The 18,519-nt window shown below is 61.3% G+C and overlaps 10 protein-coding genes across 10 annotated transcripts in view; 4 read left to right on the top strand and 6 right to left on the bottom strand.

The window, feature by feature from the left end:
* SPRG_18957 (hypothetical protein) overlaps window positions 1–610 on the bottom strand; it is a gene marked incomplete at both ends in the record, with an annotated part of 1,907 nt that extends 1,297 nt beyond the window's left edge. The window contains 3 exons of the mRNA XM_012339434.1: window positions 4–253; window positions 300–409; window positions 470–610. Coding sequence (XP_012194824.1) covers window positions 4–253; window positions 300–409; window positions 470–610 — 501 coding nt within the window. The remainder of the gene's footprint in view (window positions 1–3; window positions 254–299; window positions 410–469) is intronic.
* A 628-nt stretch (window positions 611–1,238) lies between these two features.
* Window positions 1,239–2,474, top strand: SPRG_01054 (hypothetical protein). Its single transcript, XM_012339254.1, has 2 exons — window positions 1,239–1,576; window positions 1,633–2,474. Exons 1-2 carry the CDS (start codon window positions 1,260–1,262, stop codon window positions 2,426–2,428), a joined length of 1,113 nt encoding a protein of 370 aa, XP_012194644.1. The 5' UTR covers window positions 1,239–1,259; the 3' UTR covers window positions 2,429–2,474.
* SPRG_01055 (hypothetical protein) lies at window positions 2,469–2,993 on the bottom strand (the record flags this gene model as incomplete). The annotated part of the gene is made up of 2 exons (XM_012339255.1): window positions 2,582–2,993; window positions 2,469–2,537 (listed from the first exon to the last, which is right to left on the bottom strand). Exons 1-2 carry the CDS (start codon window positions 2,951–2,953, stop codon window positions 2,469–2,471), a joined length of 441 nt encoding a protein of 146 aa, XP_012194645.1. The 5' UTR covers window positions 2,954–2,993.
* Window positions 2,994–3,992: 999 nt separating this feature from the next.
* On the bottom strand, window positions 3,993–5,025 carry SPRG_01056 (hypothetical protein). The gene is made up of 4 exons (XM_012339256.1): window positions 4,637–5,025; window positions 4,421–4,592; window positions 4,308–4,376; window positions 3,993–4,254 (listed from the first exon to the last, which is right to left on the bottom strand). Exons 1-4 carry the CDS (start codon window positions 5,008–5,010, stop codon window positions 4,054–4,056), a joined length of 816 nt encoding a protein of 271 aa, XP_012194646.1. The 5' UTR covers window positions 5,011–5,025; the 3' UTR covers window positions 3,993–4,053.
* A 666-nt stretch (window positions 5,026–5,691) lies between these two features.
* SPRG_01057 (hypothetical protein) lies at window positions 5,692–7,626 on the top strand. The gene is made up of 4 exons (XM_012339257.1): window positions 5,692–6,622; window positions 6,670–6,911; window positions 6,955–7,058; window positions 7,165–7,626. The coding sequence occupies exons 1-4, from the start codon at window positions 5,740–5,742 to the stop codon at window positions 7,607–7,609; spliced, it is 1,674 nt and encodes a 557-aa protein (XP_012194647.1). The 5' UTR covers window positions 5,692–5,739; the 3' UTR covers window positions 7,610–7,626.
* Window positions 7,627–7,630: 4 nt separating this feature from the next.
* SPRG_01058 (hypothetical protein) lies at window positions 7,631–8,103 on the bottom strand. Its single transcript, XM_012339258.1, has one exon. It carries the CDS (start codon window positions 8,096–8,098, stop codon window positions 7,661–7,663), a length of 438 nt encoding a protein of 145 aa, XP_012194648.1. The 5' UTR covers window positions 8,099–8,103; the 3' UTR covers window positions 7,631–7,660.
* A 44-nt stretch (window positions 8,104–8,147) lies between these two features.
* SPRG_01059 (hypothetical protein) lies at window positions 8,148–8,954 on the top strand. Its single transcript, XM_012339259.1, has 3 exons — window positions 8,148–8,570; window positions 8,624–8,731; window positions 8,786–8,954. Exons 1-3 carry the CDS (start codon window positions 8,189–8,191, stop codon window positions 8,908–8,910), a joined length of 615 nt encoding a protein of 204 aa, XP_012194649.1. The 5' UTR covers window positions 8,148–8,188; the 3' UTR covers window positions 8,911–8,954.
* A 182-nt stretch (window positions 8,955–9,136) lies between these two features.
* Window positions 9,137–13,927, top strand: SPRG_01060 (hypothetical protein). The gene is made up of 13 exons (XM_012339260.1): window positions 9,137–9,301; window positions 9,352–9,579; window positions 9,625–9,921; window positions 9,975–10,172; window positions 10,223–10,528; window positions 10,576–10,902; window positions 10,956–12,296; window positions 12,341–12,685; window positions 12,729–12,980; window positions 13,028–13,113; window positions 13,166–13,406; window positions 13,462–13,515; window positions 13,565–13,927. The coding sequence occupies exons 1-13, from the start codon at window positions 9,146–9,148 to the stop codon at window positions 13,835–13,837; spliced, it is 4,104 nt and encodes a 1,367-aa protein (XP_012194650.1). The 5' UTR covers window positions 9,137–9,145; the 3' UTR covers window positions 13,838–13,927.
* A 145-nt stretch (window positions 13,928–14,072) lies between these two features.
* Window positions 14,073–15,493, bottom strand: SPRG_01061 (hypothetical protein; the record flags this gene model as incomplete). The annotated part of the gene is made up of 2 exons (XM_012339261.1): window positions 14,073–14,588; window positions 14,636–15,493. The coding sequence occupies 2 exons, from the start codon at window positions 15,491–15,493 to the stop codon at window positions 14,073–14,075; spliced, it is 1,374 nt and encodes a 457-aa protein (XP_012194651.1).
* A 219-nt stretch (window positions 15,494–15,712) lies between these two features.
* On the bottom strand, window positions 15,713–18,183 carry SPRG_01062 (hypothetical protein). Its single transcript, XM_012339262.1, has 4 exons — window positions 17,326–18,183; window positions 16,674–17,273; window positions 16,017–16,625; window positions 15,713–15,967 (listed from the first exon to the last, which is right to left on the bottom strand). The coding sequence occupies exons 1-4, from the start codon at window positions 18,139–18,141 to the stop codon at window positions 15,743–15,745; spliced, it is 2,250 nt and encodes a 749-aa protein (XP_012194652.1). The 5' UTR covers window positions 18,142–18,183; the 3' UTR covers window positions 15,713–15,742.
* Window positions 18,184–18,519: the final 336 nt, after the last annotated feature.

Raw genomic sequence — 18,519 nt, forward strand, 5'->3', positions numbered from 1 at the left:
GACGTCGCGGACCGACTCCTTGACGTGGAACTCGCAGCCGAGGTTCATGCGCAGCGCGTCAAACACCGCAATGTGGCCCTTCGCGCCGCCGAGAAGCAAGTTACGGCCGTTCCGCGTGTAGTCAATCTTGTACGGCCCAAACGTGTCGAGGGTCAAGTCGAACATCTTGTTGGCCGTGTTGATGTCGACATGCTCAGCGAGCTGCTCCTGCGTGAATCGGTGCGTCTTCTCGAGACCTTCCGCAACCAGGATCCTACGCAGGGCGTGAGCGGTGTGGTTGAAGCCATCGTCGTGAGTACCCTGATTCTTCGGGCAGAAGAATCTCGGCCTTCGCCGCCTGCAACGCCGCTTCCGAGAACTTCTTGTCGCTGCGCTTGAGCTCCGACTTGAGCTTCTTGTCGGACGTGTTCTGTAGGCCATGGAGATGCATTAGGCATTGTCAAGCAGCGAATGCGTTAGGTAGGCGTACGTGGATGACGCGGCCTTCCGGCGCAGGGCGCAGGTACTTGCCGACGTTCTTCGTCTTGGGCTTCTTGGCGTTGGTGGGCTTCATGTCCTGGCCAAGGCGCTTGGGCGCCCGGCGCTCGTCAACCACCTCGCTGTCGCTCATGCTGCTAAGATCGATGAACACTCGGCTTTTGGTTAGACCAACCAATCTGCAGCATCCAATAACCAATCAGAGAATCGACATACACTATTTTATGACAGCAACCGCCATCCTGATTGGTGGAAAGGCGGCGAGCGCGCAGAGCGTGCCACGACAGCGATGTCAAAACGACCGCGAATGGACATTCGCCCAAGCTACTGTAGAACCTACTGAGCCTACTCCATCCAAGCCATTGGCACACACGTGGCTGTATCCCATTGGTGACAGAGCTACAGGAAGACGGAGCAGCAACACTGATACACAGCGACCTGCGGAGAAGACCCTTCGAAAGTGCTGGTATCGACGTAGATCTCTTGCCTCATCCATCGCGCTGTCAGATGCCTACGCTTGTCTGTGCTACTCGGGTGGCACCCAAGATCGACTTGCTCGCGGCCACAGTCTAGAGTGGGTAGCTGCATGTAGCCGCCGAGAGACTCCACGCTACCCTTTTCGTCGGGGTGGCGGCTTGCGAGGTTATCCGGACTGGCCAATCGTGATTGGTCGGTCCGAAATTATACGAATTTAATGCACGGGCCTAAAACAAGCTTGAAGTTTGTATGCGTGCGTCGACTCTAGCAACAAATCCTCCATCCAGCTGAGGCAGGAGCGATCGATGGCAGAGCACCGCGAGCAGGCGCCGACGAGCATGGCCCGCGACGACGATAGCTGGGAGCATGCAGCCGAGGAAGCGGTGAGCATGAAGCTCTCGCGCATGCAGATCCGCGTGCCCAATGACCCGCCGTCCAATGATGGTACCCCGATGGCGACGCTGTCGAGCCCCGTGAGCCGCGGGGGCGCCGCGGCCGTCTCTGCAGCGTCATCTTCCGGCCCACTCGATCCTGTCTTGGTCGGCGCGCTTGAAAACCCTCGCGAGCGCTTGACGTTGCTCAAGTTTGAAGACCAGATCGTCAGCTTTATCCGCGCTGGCCGGTACAGGACACCTGCGTATGTGCTGCGATGGCGCTCATCTATCTGGGTTCCTATAGAGAGATGCAGCTCGTGTTTCCGCCGCTCTCTTCGTACCACCGCCTAATCGTGCATCGGCTCGCGGACCGTTGCTTCCTCGAGCATGAAACGGGGGATTACAATCCGTACGCGGGTGGCTTTGACGCAGGGAACGCGGCGCGCGTCGTCACGCTTTTCCGAACGCCGCGCTGCGCCGTACCGCCTGTCCTCTTCATTGACCTCTCGGCCGAGCAGAACCAGCCAGAGCCGCCGCGCCACCACACGATCGCGCCCAAGATCATGGCGCGCAAGACCAACAACGACAAACAGAAAAAGCATGCCAAGACGCCGGGCGCCGACGCGCGATCGCGGAACCTTGAAGACCGCGAGAAGGCGTACGCGGAAGCCCGCGCGCGCATCTTTGGCGAGACGACCGACGCGCCTGCGAAAGCAGCGCCGACCAAGGCGGCCAAGCAGCCCGAGAAGCCGCGACCGCAAAACTGGAAAGAGAGCAAAGTGACGTGGCGCAACCGCGAGCAAGAGCTCAACGATCCGGACTTTACGCGCCATCGAACGCCGTACCGAGCGCCGCCGACGTACCACCAGCACCAGCCGTCGCCAGTCGGATACTACGCGCCGCGTCCTGTGCTTGACCCGACCAACGAGTACAGCCGAGGAGACGCAAGTGCGTTCCGGCCGCCGCCGCCGCCGACCGCCTACTACCAGCAACCGCCGCCGCGAACGTACTCGGGGTTTGCGCCGCGGCCGATGCAGCGCGAGAGTAGTTCCAAGCCCAACCTCACGTGCAACGACGACTTTCCACCGCTCGGCCAGTAGAAGCATTGGACGCGTGTATAAAGAACGTCCATTTTATTAACTAGACCTGGCGCTTCTGCTGCTTGTGCTGCTGCTTCTTGCTGGACTGCTTGCGTTTTCGCTTGGCGTCCTACACACTCGCGTGACGATCGCCCCATCAACGTTGCGATCGACCTGTCGCTTGCGCTGGAGCTTGTGGTACAGTTTGAGCGTCGCGTGGTCGTCGGCCGACGTGTTTGCCTCGGCCCTGTACACAGTCAACGTATGTGAGGCGACTCGAGTGATGATGGCAGTCGACCTCGCTTGAATCGCATGGTAGAGCGCACTCTTGAGGCGGTTCGTGACCACCACTTGGCGCGCGAGCTCCTGCTCGCACTTGCGGAGCTCGACACTCACCTCGTCGTCGTCGCGGACGAGTATTGCCGCATCGTCGTCGGCGTCCACGGCGCCGATAGCTTGAAGCTCCTTGCGCAGGAAGATGTTGGTCTCGTTCATGTCGACGTCGAAGCTGGCGGACGCCGTCATCTCGGGCGGTTTGCCGTCCATTTCGGACGCCACTTCGCATTCGCCCTCTTCAACGAGAGCCCCCAAGAGGCGCTACAATGCTTGGTTGGTCGCTTGCTGCAAGATGCAAGGTTGCGTACGCTGGTGAGACATTCGGTTGGCGGCGACAGCTTGTCGTCGTGGGGCGCATTGCGGTCGGATGGATCCCGCGACGCCAACGATGATGTCGAGCCGTCGTCCGAATCTGTCGCGGGCTCCAAGGGACTGGATACCCTTGCTACACCACCTGTATGATGCACCGATAGCGAGAGAACGCGCCGACGTACGATGCTCGATTTCCAGGGCGCGGTCGACCTCGAGCGATGACAGCGGCTTGAAAAAGCCCGCGTCGTGGAGGAATTGCCAGCAACCCGCGGTCGTACATGGCGCGTCGTCTACACACTTGCTTCGTCAAGAGCATGCGATAGAGCATGCTACCTGCTGCTTGCATGTCGCCGAGGTTTGGATCGCTCGGCGGCGGTGGTATTACGCCATCGCCCTGCGTCCGCGGCTGCTTGCATGGTAGTATTGCTGCCATATTGGATGTCGCTGCCAGGGCTGGCGTGGATACGAGCGGCTCGGTTGCGGCGTGGTGTGATCGCTTGTGCGAGCGCTTTGTCTTTCGTTTTGCTGGCACGGCGGACATGTCGAGCCCAGACGGCGTCTCGGTGTGTCCGTGCGTGATCCATTGGTCGAGCTCGAGGAGCTTCCGCCGAAAGTCGTCGAGTTGGTCCTGCACGACGCGCTTGGCACTGCGCAGCTCGTGGAGCACGCGCGACGACGTTTGCCGCTTCATGCCCCGGAAAGACTCTGGCGTGCTGGCTGTTTTCTTAATGGTCGGGAAGTGCACGTGCTGGACCCAGAGTTGCCCGGGCGCAGCGGCGTCGTCTACCTGCTTGGCAGGTGCTTCTGCGTCGGCGGTTCGTCGCACGCCCAGCGGCGGCTCGGCGAAGACAGACGCGTGGACCATCGGCGCTGCGTGACGCTTTGTGAAAATTCCGTCCGAATTTTTATTCCCTCGACTCAGACCTCGCATACAAACCCAAGCTTCTTTTTTAATCAATGCCGTTCGACATCACTGGACTTTAGCCCATCGTCGATCTTTAGCTGGCCGCGACGATCGATGGCTGCATGAGCAAGCCATGCACGTCGGCGAGCACGACGCGCTTGTTCGGAACGTCGTCCGCCGCATCGGCGCACGAGGCGAGCGAGGCCAGCAGCGCCATGCTCTCGGGAAACTCGCGGCGCGCCCAGTGGCACGCGGCGCGATGCAGCGTGTTTTGCCACTCGTCGTCAATGCGATCCTACGTCGTTCTCACACGTCGATCAAGGCCCAGAGCCGTCTAGCTGCACGTACGATCGTGCTGTACGTGCGCAGCGCATTGGCAAAGTCGCCTTGGAGGTGGTACACTTCGGCGAGCAGGATCTGCAGGCCATTGACGACGAACGCAATGCATATCAATCACGTACTTGGTTCTCGCGCACCTCGGTGGTATCATGGATAATCGCGAGCTCGAGGTGGTTAACGACAGCGTCAAGCGTCGCAACGGATGGCTCGGCGTCTTCAAGGAGCGTGTGCGCGAGGTGCGTGTACGCCCGGCCGTACGTCGGGTCCTCGGTCACCGCGCGTCGAAACTGGTCGCTACACAATTGCGCCACCGTGCTGCCGCGTTCATGGTGCTGTACCATGCGTCGGTGCGCCGCGATAGAGCCAGGTACGCCAAGCCGAGGTTGAAGTGCACGTGCGCCTTGTTCTCGCTGGCGTCCTGCGCACAGAGACGCTGCTCGAGCTCCAAGCTCACTTGAAGGACGTCGTACAACTCCTCGGTCGAGACTTCGTTTGGGTTGCCTCGCCGCACGTTCGACACGTCCAGAGGCAGGATCGCGGCTTTGGCCTCACCGGATTTCAAGCCAAAGGCCGACGACCAGAACGAGGACCCATCGTCTTCCGGTAGCACAACCTCCGGCGGTGGGATCTCGGGCTCTGCGGGAACGTTTGCAACCGCAGGCGCTTCGACCTTGACCTTCTTCTTGCGGCGCCAACTAAGTCGATTGCCCATTTTGGCGCCGGTTGGATCTTGACTAAATGCACGCAGCACTGTGTCCATCGAGATGTTTTCAAGCACAGCCTGCAGAGTTGATAACCATTTCTTCTACGTCACATAAATGAAATAGTCGGCAAAGACCGCGTCGACCTGTGAGATGCAAAGGAACCGAGGCCTGACCGCTTGCCACGTGCAGTCCGAGCAACAGTAGTTGCGTGCGCGTAGCCAAACGGTTTCGGCTTGGCGACCATTCCGGATGCTGCGAAGCGTATCCGGTTCGCCGAAGCGTCGGGGCAAAAGGTGCACCAGACCGAAAGTGTGATGCCCCGCGCCCGAGGCGGCAACCATTCTGTCGTGCCGGCGCATCAAGTACTGCTGGCACGTGTTTGATCCACCGCTGGGATAACTACCTGCAACGCGAAATGAGCGACTCGCTCAATTGAGCTGCAATTATTGTGAAGCCTAACTTGGTGTGAGCGGAGCTAGTGCTGTCGATTTTACATCAAAGCCCTCAACGAGGTGCAGCTGCATGCAGGCCGTAGCTATATACCGTCGTCGTCGTCGCCTCGGCGCGACGAGCGTTCCCTGCAGCGTTGTGGCGGCGAGCGAGTCTTCGGTGCGGAAACGACCATTTCGGTGCGCTTTTGCGTCGAGTGCGTCGGATATAGTTTCCCTCCATTTTCAGCGGCCAATCATTGCCGTTCGAGCCAACAGCCCGCTGGGGACGGACGAGGTCGCGCCGAGATGAAGGTGGACACCCCCGAGATCCGATGGCACTGCGGCCCGACGGGGCTCAACGAGGCTGTGCTCACGATCGATTTTTTGCGCCAGGCGGCCACGCTTGCGCATGCGGCGTCGCCGGACGCGCCCGCGACCACAGCTGCCGCGCCGACGATCGTGGCCGAGAACGTCTCGAGCGTCGTCTTTCCAGCGGTGTTCCAATCGCAGGTTCTCGCAACGGGCGGCGCAGACAAGGAAATCAAACTCTGGGTCTTCAACGAGCAGCACCTGACGTACGTACACGGCCTCTCGGGCCACGACCGCAGCGTCAACTGCGTGCGCTTCTCGCCCAACGGCGAGTTCCTCGCGTCGGCCAGCGACGACTCTACGATCGTGCTCTGGATGCGGCCCAAGAACGTCGACGCCGCGTCGTGGAGCTGGCAGACGATCTCGAGCAATAGCGATGTGACGCGTGTCCTCCTCGCGTGCGGCCACAAGGGCGACATCACCGACCTCTCGTGGTCGCCTGACTCGCAGTACCTCTCGTCCGTGTCCATTGACAACACGTGCGCGATCTGGCACGTCGCGAGCGGCAACCTCGTCGAGAAGCGCAAGGACCACACGCAGTATGTGCAAGGCGTCGCTTGGGACCCGCTCAGCGAGTTCCTCATCACAGAAGGCAACGACCGGTCGTGCCGCGTCTACGCATTGAGCGGGTACGGCGTCGAGGCCAAGAAGAAGAAGAAGGTACAGATGCTGCATACGCTCCGCGCGCGCGAGCTCGAAGCCGAAGCGATCGAAGGCGAGAAGACGCCAAAGCATGCCATGTTTCACGACGACACCTTCACGGCCTTCTCGCGTCGGCTCACGTGGACCCCGGATGGGAGCTACTGCTTGGTGCCCACGGGTACGTCGACTTCCTTTCCAAAAAGAGCCTTCTTCGACGCATCCCAGGTCTCTTCAAGCCGACGTCGACGACGGTCGATGCGACCCACACCGTGTACGCGTACGCCCGTGGCAACCTGACGCAGCCCGCGTTCCACCTGCCCGGCCACGCCAAGGGCGCGCTCTGCGTCCGCTGCAGTCCGATCTTGTATGCGCTCACGACCAGTGTCGCCGAGAACCTCTTCCGTCTCCCGTACCGCTTTGTGTTTGCCGTCGCGACGCTTGACGCCGTCGCTATTTATGACTCCCAGGTACGCGCAGACCGCTCGGGTCGTGTTCCTGAGCGTGTATTAGCTCTTGCACCCGATCGCGGTCATTGACCGGCTGCACTACGCCGACCTCACGGACATGAGCTGGTCGCAGAACGGGCAAATGCTCTCCCTCTCGTCGCTCGACGGGTACATTTCGTTCTTGACGTTTGACGACGCAGAGCTCGGGCAGAAGCTGCCAGCGACCGACTTGGCCCAGCTCCTCCACGATCGACATGCACACATGCATACGCAGCAGCCAACACCGGCGCGGGCCCAAAGCGGCCACGGAAGCCGACAAGAGCCCTGCAGCTACTGGCAAGAAGCGCGCGACACACAAGCCGTCCGAGGCAGAGAAGAGCCCGAGTGCTGGGAAGAAGCGCGCGGCCAAACCGACGGAAACAGACAAGACTGGTGGGCCCAAGAGCCCGCTTCTCGGACCCAAGAAGGCAGTCAACTCGATTCTGCAGTTCACCAAGGTCGTCGCACCCGACTCGGGGTTCCAGCAACCTGCGCTCGGACCGCTCATGGACCTCGTATCGACCGCCGACCCTGGCGCACCTGCCGTGACGCACAACGTGCAAGTCCGGAAGAAGCGCAAGATCACGCCGGTCCTTGTGACTGCGACACCGAGCGAGGAGCCCGTGGACTTGACGGGCTCGGACGGCGAGCGTGCAAAGGGAGACAGCAAGGCGCCGTAGCGCTCGTAGAATACCACCTCATGCATGCAAATGTCGTCGTCTGTGTTACGCTTAGTAGGCGCCCTTCATGCTCGGAAGCTCAAAGGCTTTGGCCGTCTTGAACGCGAGAAAATACCCATACGCAGCGCCGAGGCCGGCGAGGACGAGGATGTTGATCCAGTTGAGGAGCGAGTGACTCTCCGGCGACGCGACTTGGGCGCGGAACATGGCGAGCGACTGGAGCGAGAAGCACAAGCAGTAGGCTTGGCAGAACGTCTTGCGAATGAGCGCGTCGCCGACGAGGCGCGTCTTCCAGACAAGCCAGCCCTGGGCCAGCGTCAGCGCGCCGTAGAGCCGCACCATCTCGTGCACAAGGTGGCCATACTGCGGCGTCTGGAGCGCAGCCATCGCGAGAGAGTGCGGCAGCAGCAAGCACGCGCTGCCGATGACGATCGAGATGCTCGCATGCACAACGAAGAGCAGGTCGAGTTGCCGGCGCGCTTCCTGCATGGTCGTGGAATTGGTAAATTAATATTCCGGGGGCCCATTTCGGCCCTACAAACTTCAAGTGTCAAGCCAGCGTTTCCGGCCACAGACCAGATGACGACGCTAATGAGCCGCGCCGTTGGCGTCCTGCTCGCCGTCGCCGTCGCCGCGACCGCCATGCGCACGAGCATCCCATCCGGCGACCCCGAGTGCTTCCTCCTCGAGGCGCAGAAGTTCAAGGAGGGCATCTCACTCAACTACGACGTCATCGCTGGTATTGGCGAGGAGCTCGAGACGACGTTACTCAGCCCGTCCGGCATCCGCCTCTTCCACGAGGTCGGGCCGAAGGGCCGCTTCGTCACGCCCGTGCCCGAAGACGGCCTCTTCCAGGCGTGCTTTGGCCACAAGAGCTCCGTGCCCCTCGTCGTCGGCTTCTCGTTCCACGCCGACGACCCGGCCCACGACGTCGTCTCGAACGCCGACGCGACCAAGATTGGTGCGATCGCAATACGCTGCATTGCCTCCTCATGATGATGGCGGGCTCTGTAGAGCAAGCCCGCGCGGTCGAAGACATGGTGTACGAGCTCAACACGCACCTCGACACGGTCAAGGATACGCAATCGTACCTCAAGGCCAAGAACCTCCTCCACCAGCAAGGTACATCTGCACATCTTCCTGCTGCAGGATGACGAGAATGCTCATGGACTCTAGTCGTCGACAGCACCAACAACCGCGTCCTGTGGTGGTCGTGCATCGAGGCCATCATCCTCATGTGCATGGCCTTCTGGCAGATGAGCTACCTGCGCCGGACGTTCGAGGTCCGACGCGTCCTTTAACATGTACAGCCTTCACCTCGTTGTCCTTGTCCATGTCATCTTCATCGTCATCTTCCAGCATCGTGTCTTGGGCGCATGGGCCTTTGTTCGGCAATATATTATTTCGATGGATCGCCGTGTTTTTTTGCCAAGCGTTTAATCCACTTGGCCATTTGTATGCAACGACACGAAGATGTAAAAAATGTCGTGGGGTTGTCGGGTTGTTGCCAAAACCCACTTGTTCCAAAACTGCTTGATGCAAGTGTTCCGGTCCTTCCTCGGCGCGGCCGGGTCCGCGGACCAGCGCAATGCGATCAAGGACGTCATCGCCATGGGCGACGCCGGGAAGAAGCGCTCCAAGGACGACGTGCTCCATGTACTGCATGCGTTCTGCGACGTCTTCCCGCTCGAGGTACGCGCCATGCAGTCGACGAGGACGATGCTGGATGCCATTCCATGTAGGCTGACCGGAAGAGCATGGACATGGAGGATGACTATGACGTCAAGGACCGCAAGCTCTACGATGCAGTGTACCGCTTGCTCAAGGTGCATGTCGACACGAGCGCCAGTGGCGGCGACGAGTCGGACGTCGTCTTGGTCCTCCTCGACACGCTTAAGCGCATCCTCAAGTGGCGCGACCTACACAAGCTCGTGCCCAAGTACTCGACAAAGCCGCTGCTCACGTGCATGGTATCTCTGCGCTGTGTCTTCGCCCATACTTGAGCGTGTGCCTAGATGTGGACACCGGTGCTCGCGCTCTCGGTGCTCCAGGTCGTCACCATCATGATGCTGCGGCCGACAGGTCTCAAGTCGGCCGAAATTGGCGACAAGATGGAGATGATGAACAAACGCACCTTTGCCGACGACCGCGGGTACCCGGTTCTCTGCAGCCTCGTCGCGCAACACAGCGTCGCGTCGGACGATGCGAGCCACAACGCGTGCTCAAGCAGCATCCTGCAGCAAGCGCTCCAGCTCTTCCATATGACGCTCATCTCCAACAAGCAGACGACGGACCCTGTGACGCTGGAGCGGGTTCATTTCTTCCGTCGCCTCCTCGGTCCTCATCGCATCCTCGTACTGCGTAGGCCGCCGAGTCGCTCTTGCAGGCGCGGGAGACACTGCTTCGGCTCTCGCACCACGAAGATCCAATGATCCGGCACGTGAGCGTCGACTTGCTCTTTGAATTGTTCTTGCTCGCCGGCCTCGACCAGGTCACGCTCATCCAAGACTCGGCGCGCGAGTCCGGCGCGCTCCTGTACATGCTTGCGGCGGCCCTCGATGACGTACGTCGTCCATCCGTGCCATCGTCGTCGTCTGGATTCTCTATATGTAGGTACCGTCGGCCGACGAGCTTCAGGTTGCGATCCGAGACAAGTCGATCGCGCTCGTCGAGATGTTTTGCGCGGGCAATGCGCGGTCGAAAGCGGCCATGTATCGTATTTTGCCTGTCGAGCTCTTTGTGCCGATCGAGGACCGGCCCGACCTCGTCTCCAAGTACTCGATCGCGACGCTCAAGAAGGCGACCAAGGTCACGCAGCGCAAGTCGATCCCGGTGGACTTTGCGTACATGGGCTTTCCGTTCCGACCCGAGTTTTCCGCGTCCGGGTCGATCGGGCCGCGCCCGCCGCTCGAGTTTCAGGTGCGCGCATTAGAAAACGAATGGCACCCCCATGGCTTGTATCGTAGCGATGGCTCCAGGACGCGCGCGCGCAGGGCGAAAAGTGGACCGAAGTGCTCCTCGCAACGCGACAAGCGCACGAGCGACCGACGTTAGTGTGGCGTGCACCCATGCTTCGCGAACTCCAAAGCGCACTCCGCAATGAAATCGCATCGTTTGAAGCCAAAGTCGCCGCGACGCCGACCGTGCGTACGAGCAGCGGCCCTCATATGGTGCTCTGGGACTACGATCAGTTCCAAATCACATACGCCTCGTTTGCGTCCGAGCTCATCGTGCACGGGTACTTTATTGAACACTTGATCCCGAAGCTCGCGAACCTCGCAGATCCCTTCGAGGTACGATGCACGAGGCCTTAGTCCGACAATCGCGAGGCGCTTGTATCTTGTAGGTAGACGACTTGATGGTCCTCGCGTGGCATCTCTCCGACCGGCTGAGCGTCGAAGAGAATGCGCACTGGCGCCACTGCTGCGTCAAGTGCCTTCGCCTCATGATGCGTCGGTACGCCATGACGTTCAACGGCCAGCTGCCTGTCGCGGGGCTGCTCCGTCAGCTCGCGGTGGATGATGTCGACCCAAGCTTTGCGTGCGAAGCCTTTCTGCTCTTCCACGTCGCCATTAGCACGTCCCGGACGCGCCCGACCGAGAGCCTCTCGCCCTTTTACGCGTCCATCCTTTCGGTCGTGCTGTCTGTGCTGCAGCAGGCGCCAACCCGAATCGCAGGTCGGCCGTCGCGCCTCAGCATGGCGTCGACGCTGAGCGAAGGCGGCGACGACGAGAGCTTCCACTTGCGCCTTACTTTCGACGTCGAATACACGCAGGAAGAGTCGAGCGCCAAGGACGATGACGCGGCGGCAGACGTCGATGCGATGGTGCGCGCCGGCGTCAACATCATTCTCGTCATCCTCCAGCGCGCCAAAGCATTCGTGCCGCAGGTTCTGAACGCGCGCATGTCGCTCGGCCGGCTCCTCACGTCTGGATACTTGAGCCACAAGACGCTGCATACGCTGATTTCTCTGCTCTCGCACATTTGTTCGCACCTTCAGACGGACGACTCGCTCATCTACACGCGGTCGCTGCTCCCTTTGGTATTTTTTGCCAGTGCCAACGTCCACAACAAGGGCATGTGCATCGCGGCGGCGAGCTTCCTCGCGGCGCACTACTCGCCAAGTGACGTCCAGTCGCTGCTGGAGACGAGCGTGGGCTTTCGCGGCTGCGGTATGCACTTGCTCTTGCCAACGCCCATGGTGCTAGCTGCTGTCTTCAACCACGACACGATCCAGTCCGCCGACGTCATTTGGAGCGCGGCGCTCCGCCTCAAGCTCTTGAAATCCCTTGCGACAACGCTGCATGTGGCGTTGCCGCTGACAGACGACGACGTCGACGAGGACAAGCAGACCGTGCTTCCAGACTTTGACGTTCCCGTTGGCCACCTCTTCTTACGGTCGTTTGTCGAGTGCCACGGCAGCTTTCGCGCCGAGTGGAGCCGAGAGATGTACGAAGAAACGCTGATGGCGCTCACGCGGCACGTCGTGCTGTCGCGCACGAGGTCGTTGTACGGCATCAACCTTGCTAGCGACGACAGTCCAGACCCCATGGCGCTCCAAGTGCTCGCACTAAAGGCCCTCGCACTTTTCTTGCCAGCATCCCCGCACGATATCGCTCTAGACGACGCACTCTTTGATGCGCTCTTGCAACCGCTGCGCCGGACGCTTCTGGGCGAAGTGGACCAGGTACCCCTCAACGCACATCGTCTCGGATTGTGACCGATATGTAGGAGCGGACGGCCGAGGGTCTGCGCATCTGCCGGCTCCTCATCGCCCCCGAGCTCGGCAACGTGAATGCCCGAGCCTGCTTGACCACATTGTGCTCCCCGCAGACGATGCAGCTGCTTCGAGACGCGCTCGAGAAGACGCTGCATCCGCGCTTCCTTCAGTTTCTAAAGGAGCAGCCCTGTGACGAAGGCTCGGCCATGGCGCTCTTGACTGCGCTGCTGGATACGCTTGCAGCCATGGCACAGTCGCTCGACGGCGTCGCCGCGTTGCAGAACCACCCGCGCTGGATCACAAGCGTCATTGCGCACGCCTCGACGAGCCACATTCAAGGTCTAAACAGCGATAAAGTACCACGGACGTCTGCTACGCATCAAGTCACATTCTTGGTAGGTTGCAACCGTGTGTCTCCGCTTTCTTCAAAAGCTGTGCGTGCTGCCGGCACTGCAGCAAGTGTTCATCGATGCGGGCGGCCTCATTTCAATCAGCGACGTGTGTATCGCCGTGGACCAGGCCGATCCGCGCACACACGACACGGTCGAGCTCGCCGCGTCGGTGCTGCAGGCGTGCTTGCCCGAGCCAGGACACGCTATGACGCCCGCCTTTGCGGCCTTGACACAGCTCTACACGCCCGGGCTCGTGCAGGTACGACCATTAAGTGTAGAAGAAGGTTTGACGCTTGTGTCTTGTAGCTCTTGAGCAAGTCGACACTGGATTTTCTCTGCAGTCTGCAATCTCCCGAGCCTATTTACCAACCCACGTTGGTGTGGACACTCTCGTACGCACTGGCTACTTGATGGTATTGAATGTTATTTCCTCTGGCTCGATAGAATGCAAGACCAGCTCCGGGATGCGCTGCGGAGCGAGCAAGCCAAGATGGCGCTCAATGCCAAGTCGGCGACGACGTGGCCAGTGTGGGACCCCGATAACTTTGTCGCAGCCGACTCGTTCCGGTACCTTTACCCCGAAGTCGCCAACGAGGTGCTCGTGGCGCACGTCTACTTGCGTGCGTTCGTTCAAAGTGACTCGGACCAGCTACCGGACATGATTGACCTCCCGCAGTTCACCAAGGTTGATTTGCGTTTCCATTCTTCAACGGCAGTGTTCTTATTGATGATGTACATAGGCGCTGCTGTACGCCATGGAGAGCAGCGAAGCCGCGCTCCTCTCGATCAAAGCGGTGCGTCGCCTCTCGTCGCAGCGAATGACTAAACGAGTTGATGGCGTAGAGAGGAGGGAACCCGCAAAAGCAGCAAGCGCTCCTCGAGCTCTTCCGAGGCGCCTTGCGCAAGATCGCGGTCGACCACCGGACCCTCCTCGACGTGCGTCTCCCGCCATTTATTGAAGTCGACGGGTTTAGCGACACGGAGAGCGTCGGCGATACCATCCAGAACCTCCAAGAAAGCCCGACCAACCACAGTCACTCGATCACATCCGACGACGAGAAGCCATTCACGCTCGACCACCAAGACTCGGTGCCGATCGACGAGGGCGTCGTTTAGGCCGTGACGCTCCTACTATCTATATACATTACAGCTCCCGTGTACATACTCGCGCAAGAGCACATGGCAGCGCACGCAGTGGTCCCAGCAACAACCCTTCAGATGCACATTCGCTATCTGTCTCGGGAGCCAGCACGACCTCCATGCCACCCAGCAACGTCTGCGCATCAACGCTGGGAACGTTTATTAGTACACGATAGCTGATGCAACAGATTGTGCAAGTCTTGCGAGCCCACTACCAAAAGTAGCTCGAAAATGACTTGGTCGGCGGCGCGACCGTCTCCTTGGCCACAGTCTCGGCCTTGATCGGCTCGCTAACCTCGATCTTGCCCTTCAGCTCGACGCTTTCAAACACATCGCGCAGCACGGGTGTCATGACCGACCACTGGGGGCGGCAGGCGTCGAGGAGACAACGACACTCGGTGGCGCCAAGGACGTCGTCCACCATGGTCCAGAGGTACTGCTGCCTCGTCGCTGCCTCTTCGAGATGCGCGAAAAGGTCTTCGGCAATCGCTGTCTTGGCCTTGATCTTGCCACGCAACCGCGTGCACGCCTCCGGGTCGCTGGACGGCGGCAAGTCGAAGCAGAGCTCGTCCAGTTTGCGCAGCTTGTCGGCCTTGTAGCCGTCGTTGGCGCGCATCTTGGCGTCCACGTGCGTGTCAAAGCGCAGGAGGCAGGCGCAGAGGCGCGGCAGGTCCAGGTGCAGCTGCGCCCGCGTCGCTGCCACCGCGTCCGCGTACGTCGCGTCCATCTACGCACCTAGTTGATAGCCATCGAGAGAGCTAGCGTGGCTGGTACCGCCGCCGCCGTGCTTTTCAACGCGGCGTGGCGCAGGCAGCAAATTTCGTGCAGCACCGCCACGACCATTTCGTAGCAGGCGATATGAACCTCGATGCTGTCGAGGATGGTCGCGGCGGCCTCTGTCGCGGCGCCGCGCTTGGCCATCGCAGCCATCGTGTCGACCGCCGCGACGTTGGCAGCGTCATTGTACACGGCCAGGTCCACCTCGACCTTGGTCGACGCAGGCAGCTCGGCGCGCTTGGCTCGCCAGAGCGCTTCCAGCGCAAATGCAAGCTCCACCTCTTTGGCCTTGCTCGCGTTGACCACGTGGAGCGCCGCGGTGGCCTCTGCGCGAAGGGCGCACAGTGCACTGTCGGGTATCGCCGCAGCGCTCGCGAGACGTTGACGGACGATCGCCGCGTCGGCGACAAAGGCCGATCGCGCCGCGTCGTCTCCGTGCAGACCGTGGACGACCTGCTTGCACGCGGAGTACGCTCGCTCGCAGTCATGCTCCAAGGTCGCAAAGCTGCCGATGGGGCGCTTGCGCTTCGTGTCGCCAAGGGCCGTGCACTCGTCGTCGTCGTTGTCGCCGGCGGCGGACTCGACGACAGCGTACTCGGGCGTGAGTGCGAGACCCTCGCCAATCGTCGCAGTGACCGCGCTCACGTCAAACGCGGGGTTGGCCGCCACGTTGGCGGCGAAGCGCGGCAGCAGCTGCGTGAGAAGGACTCGGAGAGACGGTGCCAGCGCGAAGCCGAGCGCTTCGGTCGCGAGTGCAGGTTCGTGGCCGTCTTGGAGGAAGGAGGCGACGGCGGCGGTCACTTTCGGAGGCAAGTCGGGCGTCGTGAGGTCGACGAAGTTGTCGGTGGCTGTCATGTGGCGTGCCATGCGTGCTGCAGGTTGCCAAGTGCTGCTTCAGGGCCGCGCGCCGCTCGCCTTCTAGAACCCGACTCGACAGTCGGTTGCGACCCGGCGCCCGACCTGTGCGACGAGCGCGTTCAGCGATCAACGCCCTGTCTGGCGCGTCTCTTCCCATGTTGGCCCTACGTCCCACATACCAAGGCACCTCGTTGCGTTCGTAACAAAGGCAAGACGTTGGATCATGCATGCATGTTGCGTCGACAATTACATGAGCGCGCAGCCGCCTCGGGCCGGGGCGTCAGCGCTGGCCGCCACTTGAATCTGGTCGTGCTCGGCCGGCGAAAACAAAAAGAGCTCGTCGAGGCTGTACTGGTCGCCATCGGCAAAGACGAGGAGGTAGACGCGGCTCGGAAGCACGCCAATGACCTGCGCCGGCGCATACAGAGCGCCGCTGCCGCTCGCAAACTTGGCAAAGACATGGTCGCCCACCTAGCGATTTACGATTTAGAGAATCGTGCATCATTTGATACGCTCCGACCTTGAATTTGGGCGGCGGGACAACGAGGTCCTGCGACCGCGGTGACGTTGGCGCATCCGGCCGAATGATGACCTCAGGTGCCGGCGGCGCTTGGGCGACTGGAGCTTGGAGCGACGAAGGTGGTGCTTGGGCGGCTGGCGCTTGGAGGAGCGACGGCGACGCATTGTGGCGGACGGCCACGGGTGATGCCGGAATGTGCGCAAAATCGGCAAAGACGTGACGCAACGGGCTCTTGAGCGGCGCGAGCTGCGGTCGGCACGCACGGACGAGCGCCTCCAACGACGCCTTCGGCACCAAGTCCTTGAGCATCGCCCAGAGCGCGCGCTGCTGGTTCGCGGCCGTCGCGAGGCCCTTGCTGCACAAGACGACCACTTCTTCAAACTCTGCCATCATGTCGAGCACTTCCTGCCGGCGCAACTTGACCATGTTGCCGAGGTGCCGGGTGTGCGTCTCGAGCTTGACCTTTTGGCAGTGCAGCTCTCGGGTCGCGTGCTTGGCCCGCTGGTCGAGCGTTGTTTCGAGGTGCGCGAGCTCCTTGCAAAGCACGGGCAGCGTGCCTTGGAGTTTCTCCAGCCCCATGCGCGACGCACTCTGCGCCTCGGTCGCCAGCTACACAACGCCATCATGCATCAGCGCCCCAGTCGTGTCTCAGCATACCGCCGTGACCGCCGCGTCCATCGTCTTGAGCCGCGCACTTTCCACGTGGTCCAGAAGGGCCTTGGCCGCCTCGTAGAACGCGTGAAAGTCCCGGGCAGCGCGCCAGAGCTTCAAGGCCGCGCCCGTGTCGAGCTCAGCACTCGCCTGTGCCGCGAGCGCAGCAACCGCCTCCGTATTGGCCTCGTCCGCAAAGACGGACCGCTGCGCCCGGATCACCGCGGCGCTCGCCGTGACGCCGGACGCTTCGGCCTTTAAACGCGCCGCTTCGACGAGCGCCTGGACCGCCGCCGCCGCGCTCTCTTCCGCGGCTTGCTTGTCCTGGAGCATCTCGTCGGCGTTGGCGACGCCAGTGGCACTCGTGGCCATCTTGGCTGCAATGCGCTCGCCGAGGTGCGTAAAGTCCTTGTAAACCGCCGCATGGAGGCGCATGAGGTCTTCCTTGGCCGTCACAAACGCCCGCATGCGCGTGGCGTAGGCGAGGCAGACGGCATGGAGCACGGCGACGTTCGTCTCGCAGTCGGACGGATGCGCCGAGAGCGTCATCTGCACCGTGCTCTCGAGGTCGGCGATTCTGTCCTCGGTCGGCCGCACAACCTTGCGCTACATATTCAACGTATGAGACGCGTGTACTGTTCGATGGATGACACGGCACCAGGCGGTCGAGGTCGTCGGCGTGCGGCAGTGCCATGACAATGTCTTGCAAGAGCACGAGCTCGTCGGCCCGGTCAAAGTCGTTCGTGTTGCAGGCTTCGGCAGCGTTGTAGGCGGCGCACGCTGCCTCGGTGAGCGCCAGCGTCTCGTCCGTCGTCACGGCCACGAGCGTCGTGAACATTTGCTGGAGGCTGCGCGTCTGCTCGACGGTCGGGGTGCCCGCGCTGGCCTCCGGCTTGGGCTCGCGCAGCTTCAAACAGTAGCTCGAGAGGTGGTTGAAGCAGTCGGCCTCGTTGCGCTCTGGAAGATCCGACATGTACGTCACGTCCATGACGTCGTCGTCGTCGTCGTCACGCTGCGACGCCTTCGACTGACTCAGCGGGACGCCCACCTCGTTCTTGATGAGAAAACCGAGCCGATCGCTGTCCAGACGAGGCGGCGCCGAGCTCGCGACGCCAAAGTACGCGTCCGAGTACTCGGCCTCTTCGGCAATGGGCGGCGACCACAGACTACCCGTGGTCACGTACGCGGGCAGCGACATGCGCGAGTTTTTCTGCCGCTTGGACGCGCCGAAATCGTCGCCATTGCGCGTGCGCTTCTTGGCCTCGTCGCGCTTGGAGATGCGCTGGAAGGCGTCCGCGACCGAGTAGCTGGCGTCCTTGAAGGTCATGAAGAGCAGGCGCTGGCTAAACACGGCCGTGCAGCTTTTCTTGACGAGCTCCGTGAGCGTGCTAAAGTCGCGCTGGCGCTCGTCGCTCAGCAGCAGCAGCTCGTCCTCGATCGACGGCTCGCTCGTCCCTGCCTCAAGCGTGCTCATCGAGTACCCGCCAACTGATGGAAGTCGGAAATCCCGTTGGCCCTGTTTTTATTTTCTTATTTTTAGAAATTGAATAAAAAGTCGCAACCCATCAACATCTCCCGGCATGGCATCGGCATGGCCGAGCCAGGCGGCGGCCCTCGCATGGCGTCATCGCAGCCGGCCACGGAACATGCGTCGCCTCTCATCTCGGTGGCTGGTGTTGCTCATTGCATTTGGCCATGGGCGGCGAAAGCATACATCGCGTCCATGTCCCGACAGGCTGGCCGAGCATCGTCCTCACGGGCGCCTACCGAAGTGCATGACGCCGAGGCGAGCACTTGAGCATTTGCAGGAAGGCGGCGTGGCTTTTGCGACCAAGAAAGTAAATATAGCAGA

This window comes from Saprolegnia parasitica, assembly GCF_000151545.1.
Source record: "Saprolegnia parasitica CBS 223.65 unplaced genomic scaffold supercont2.2, whole genome shotgun sequence".
Taxonomy (NCBI): Eukaryota; Oomycota; class Saprolegniomycetes; order Saprolegniales; family Saprolegniaceae; genus Saprolegnia; species Saprolegnia parasitica.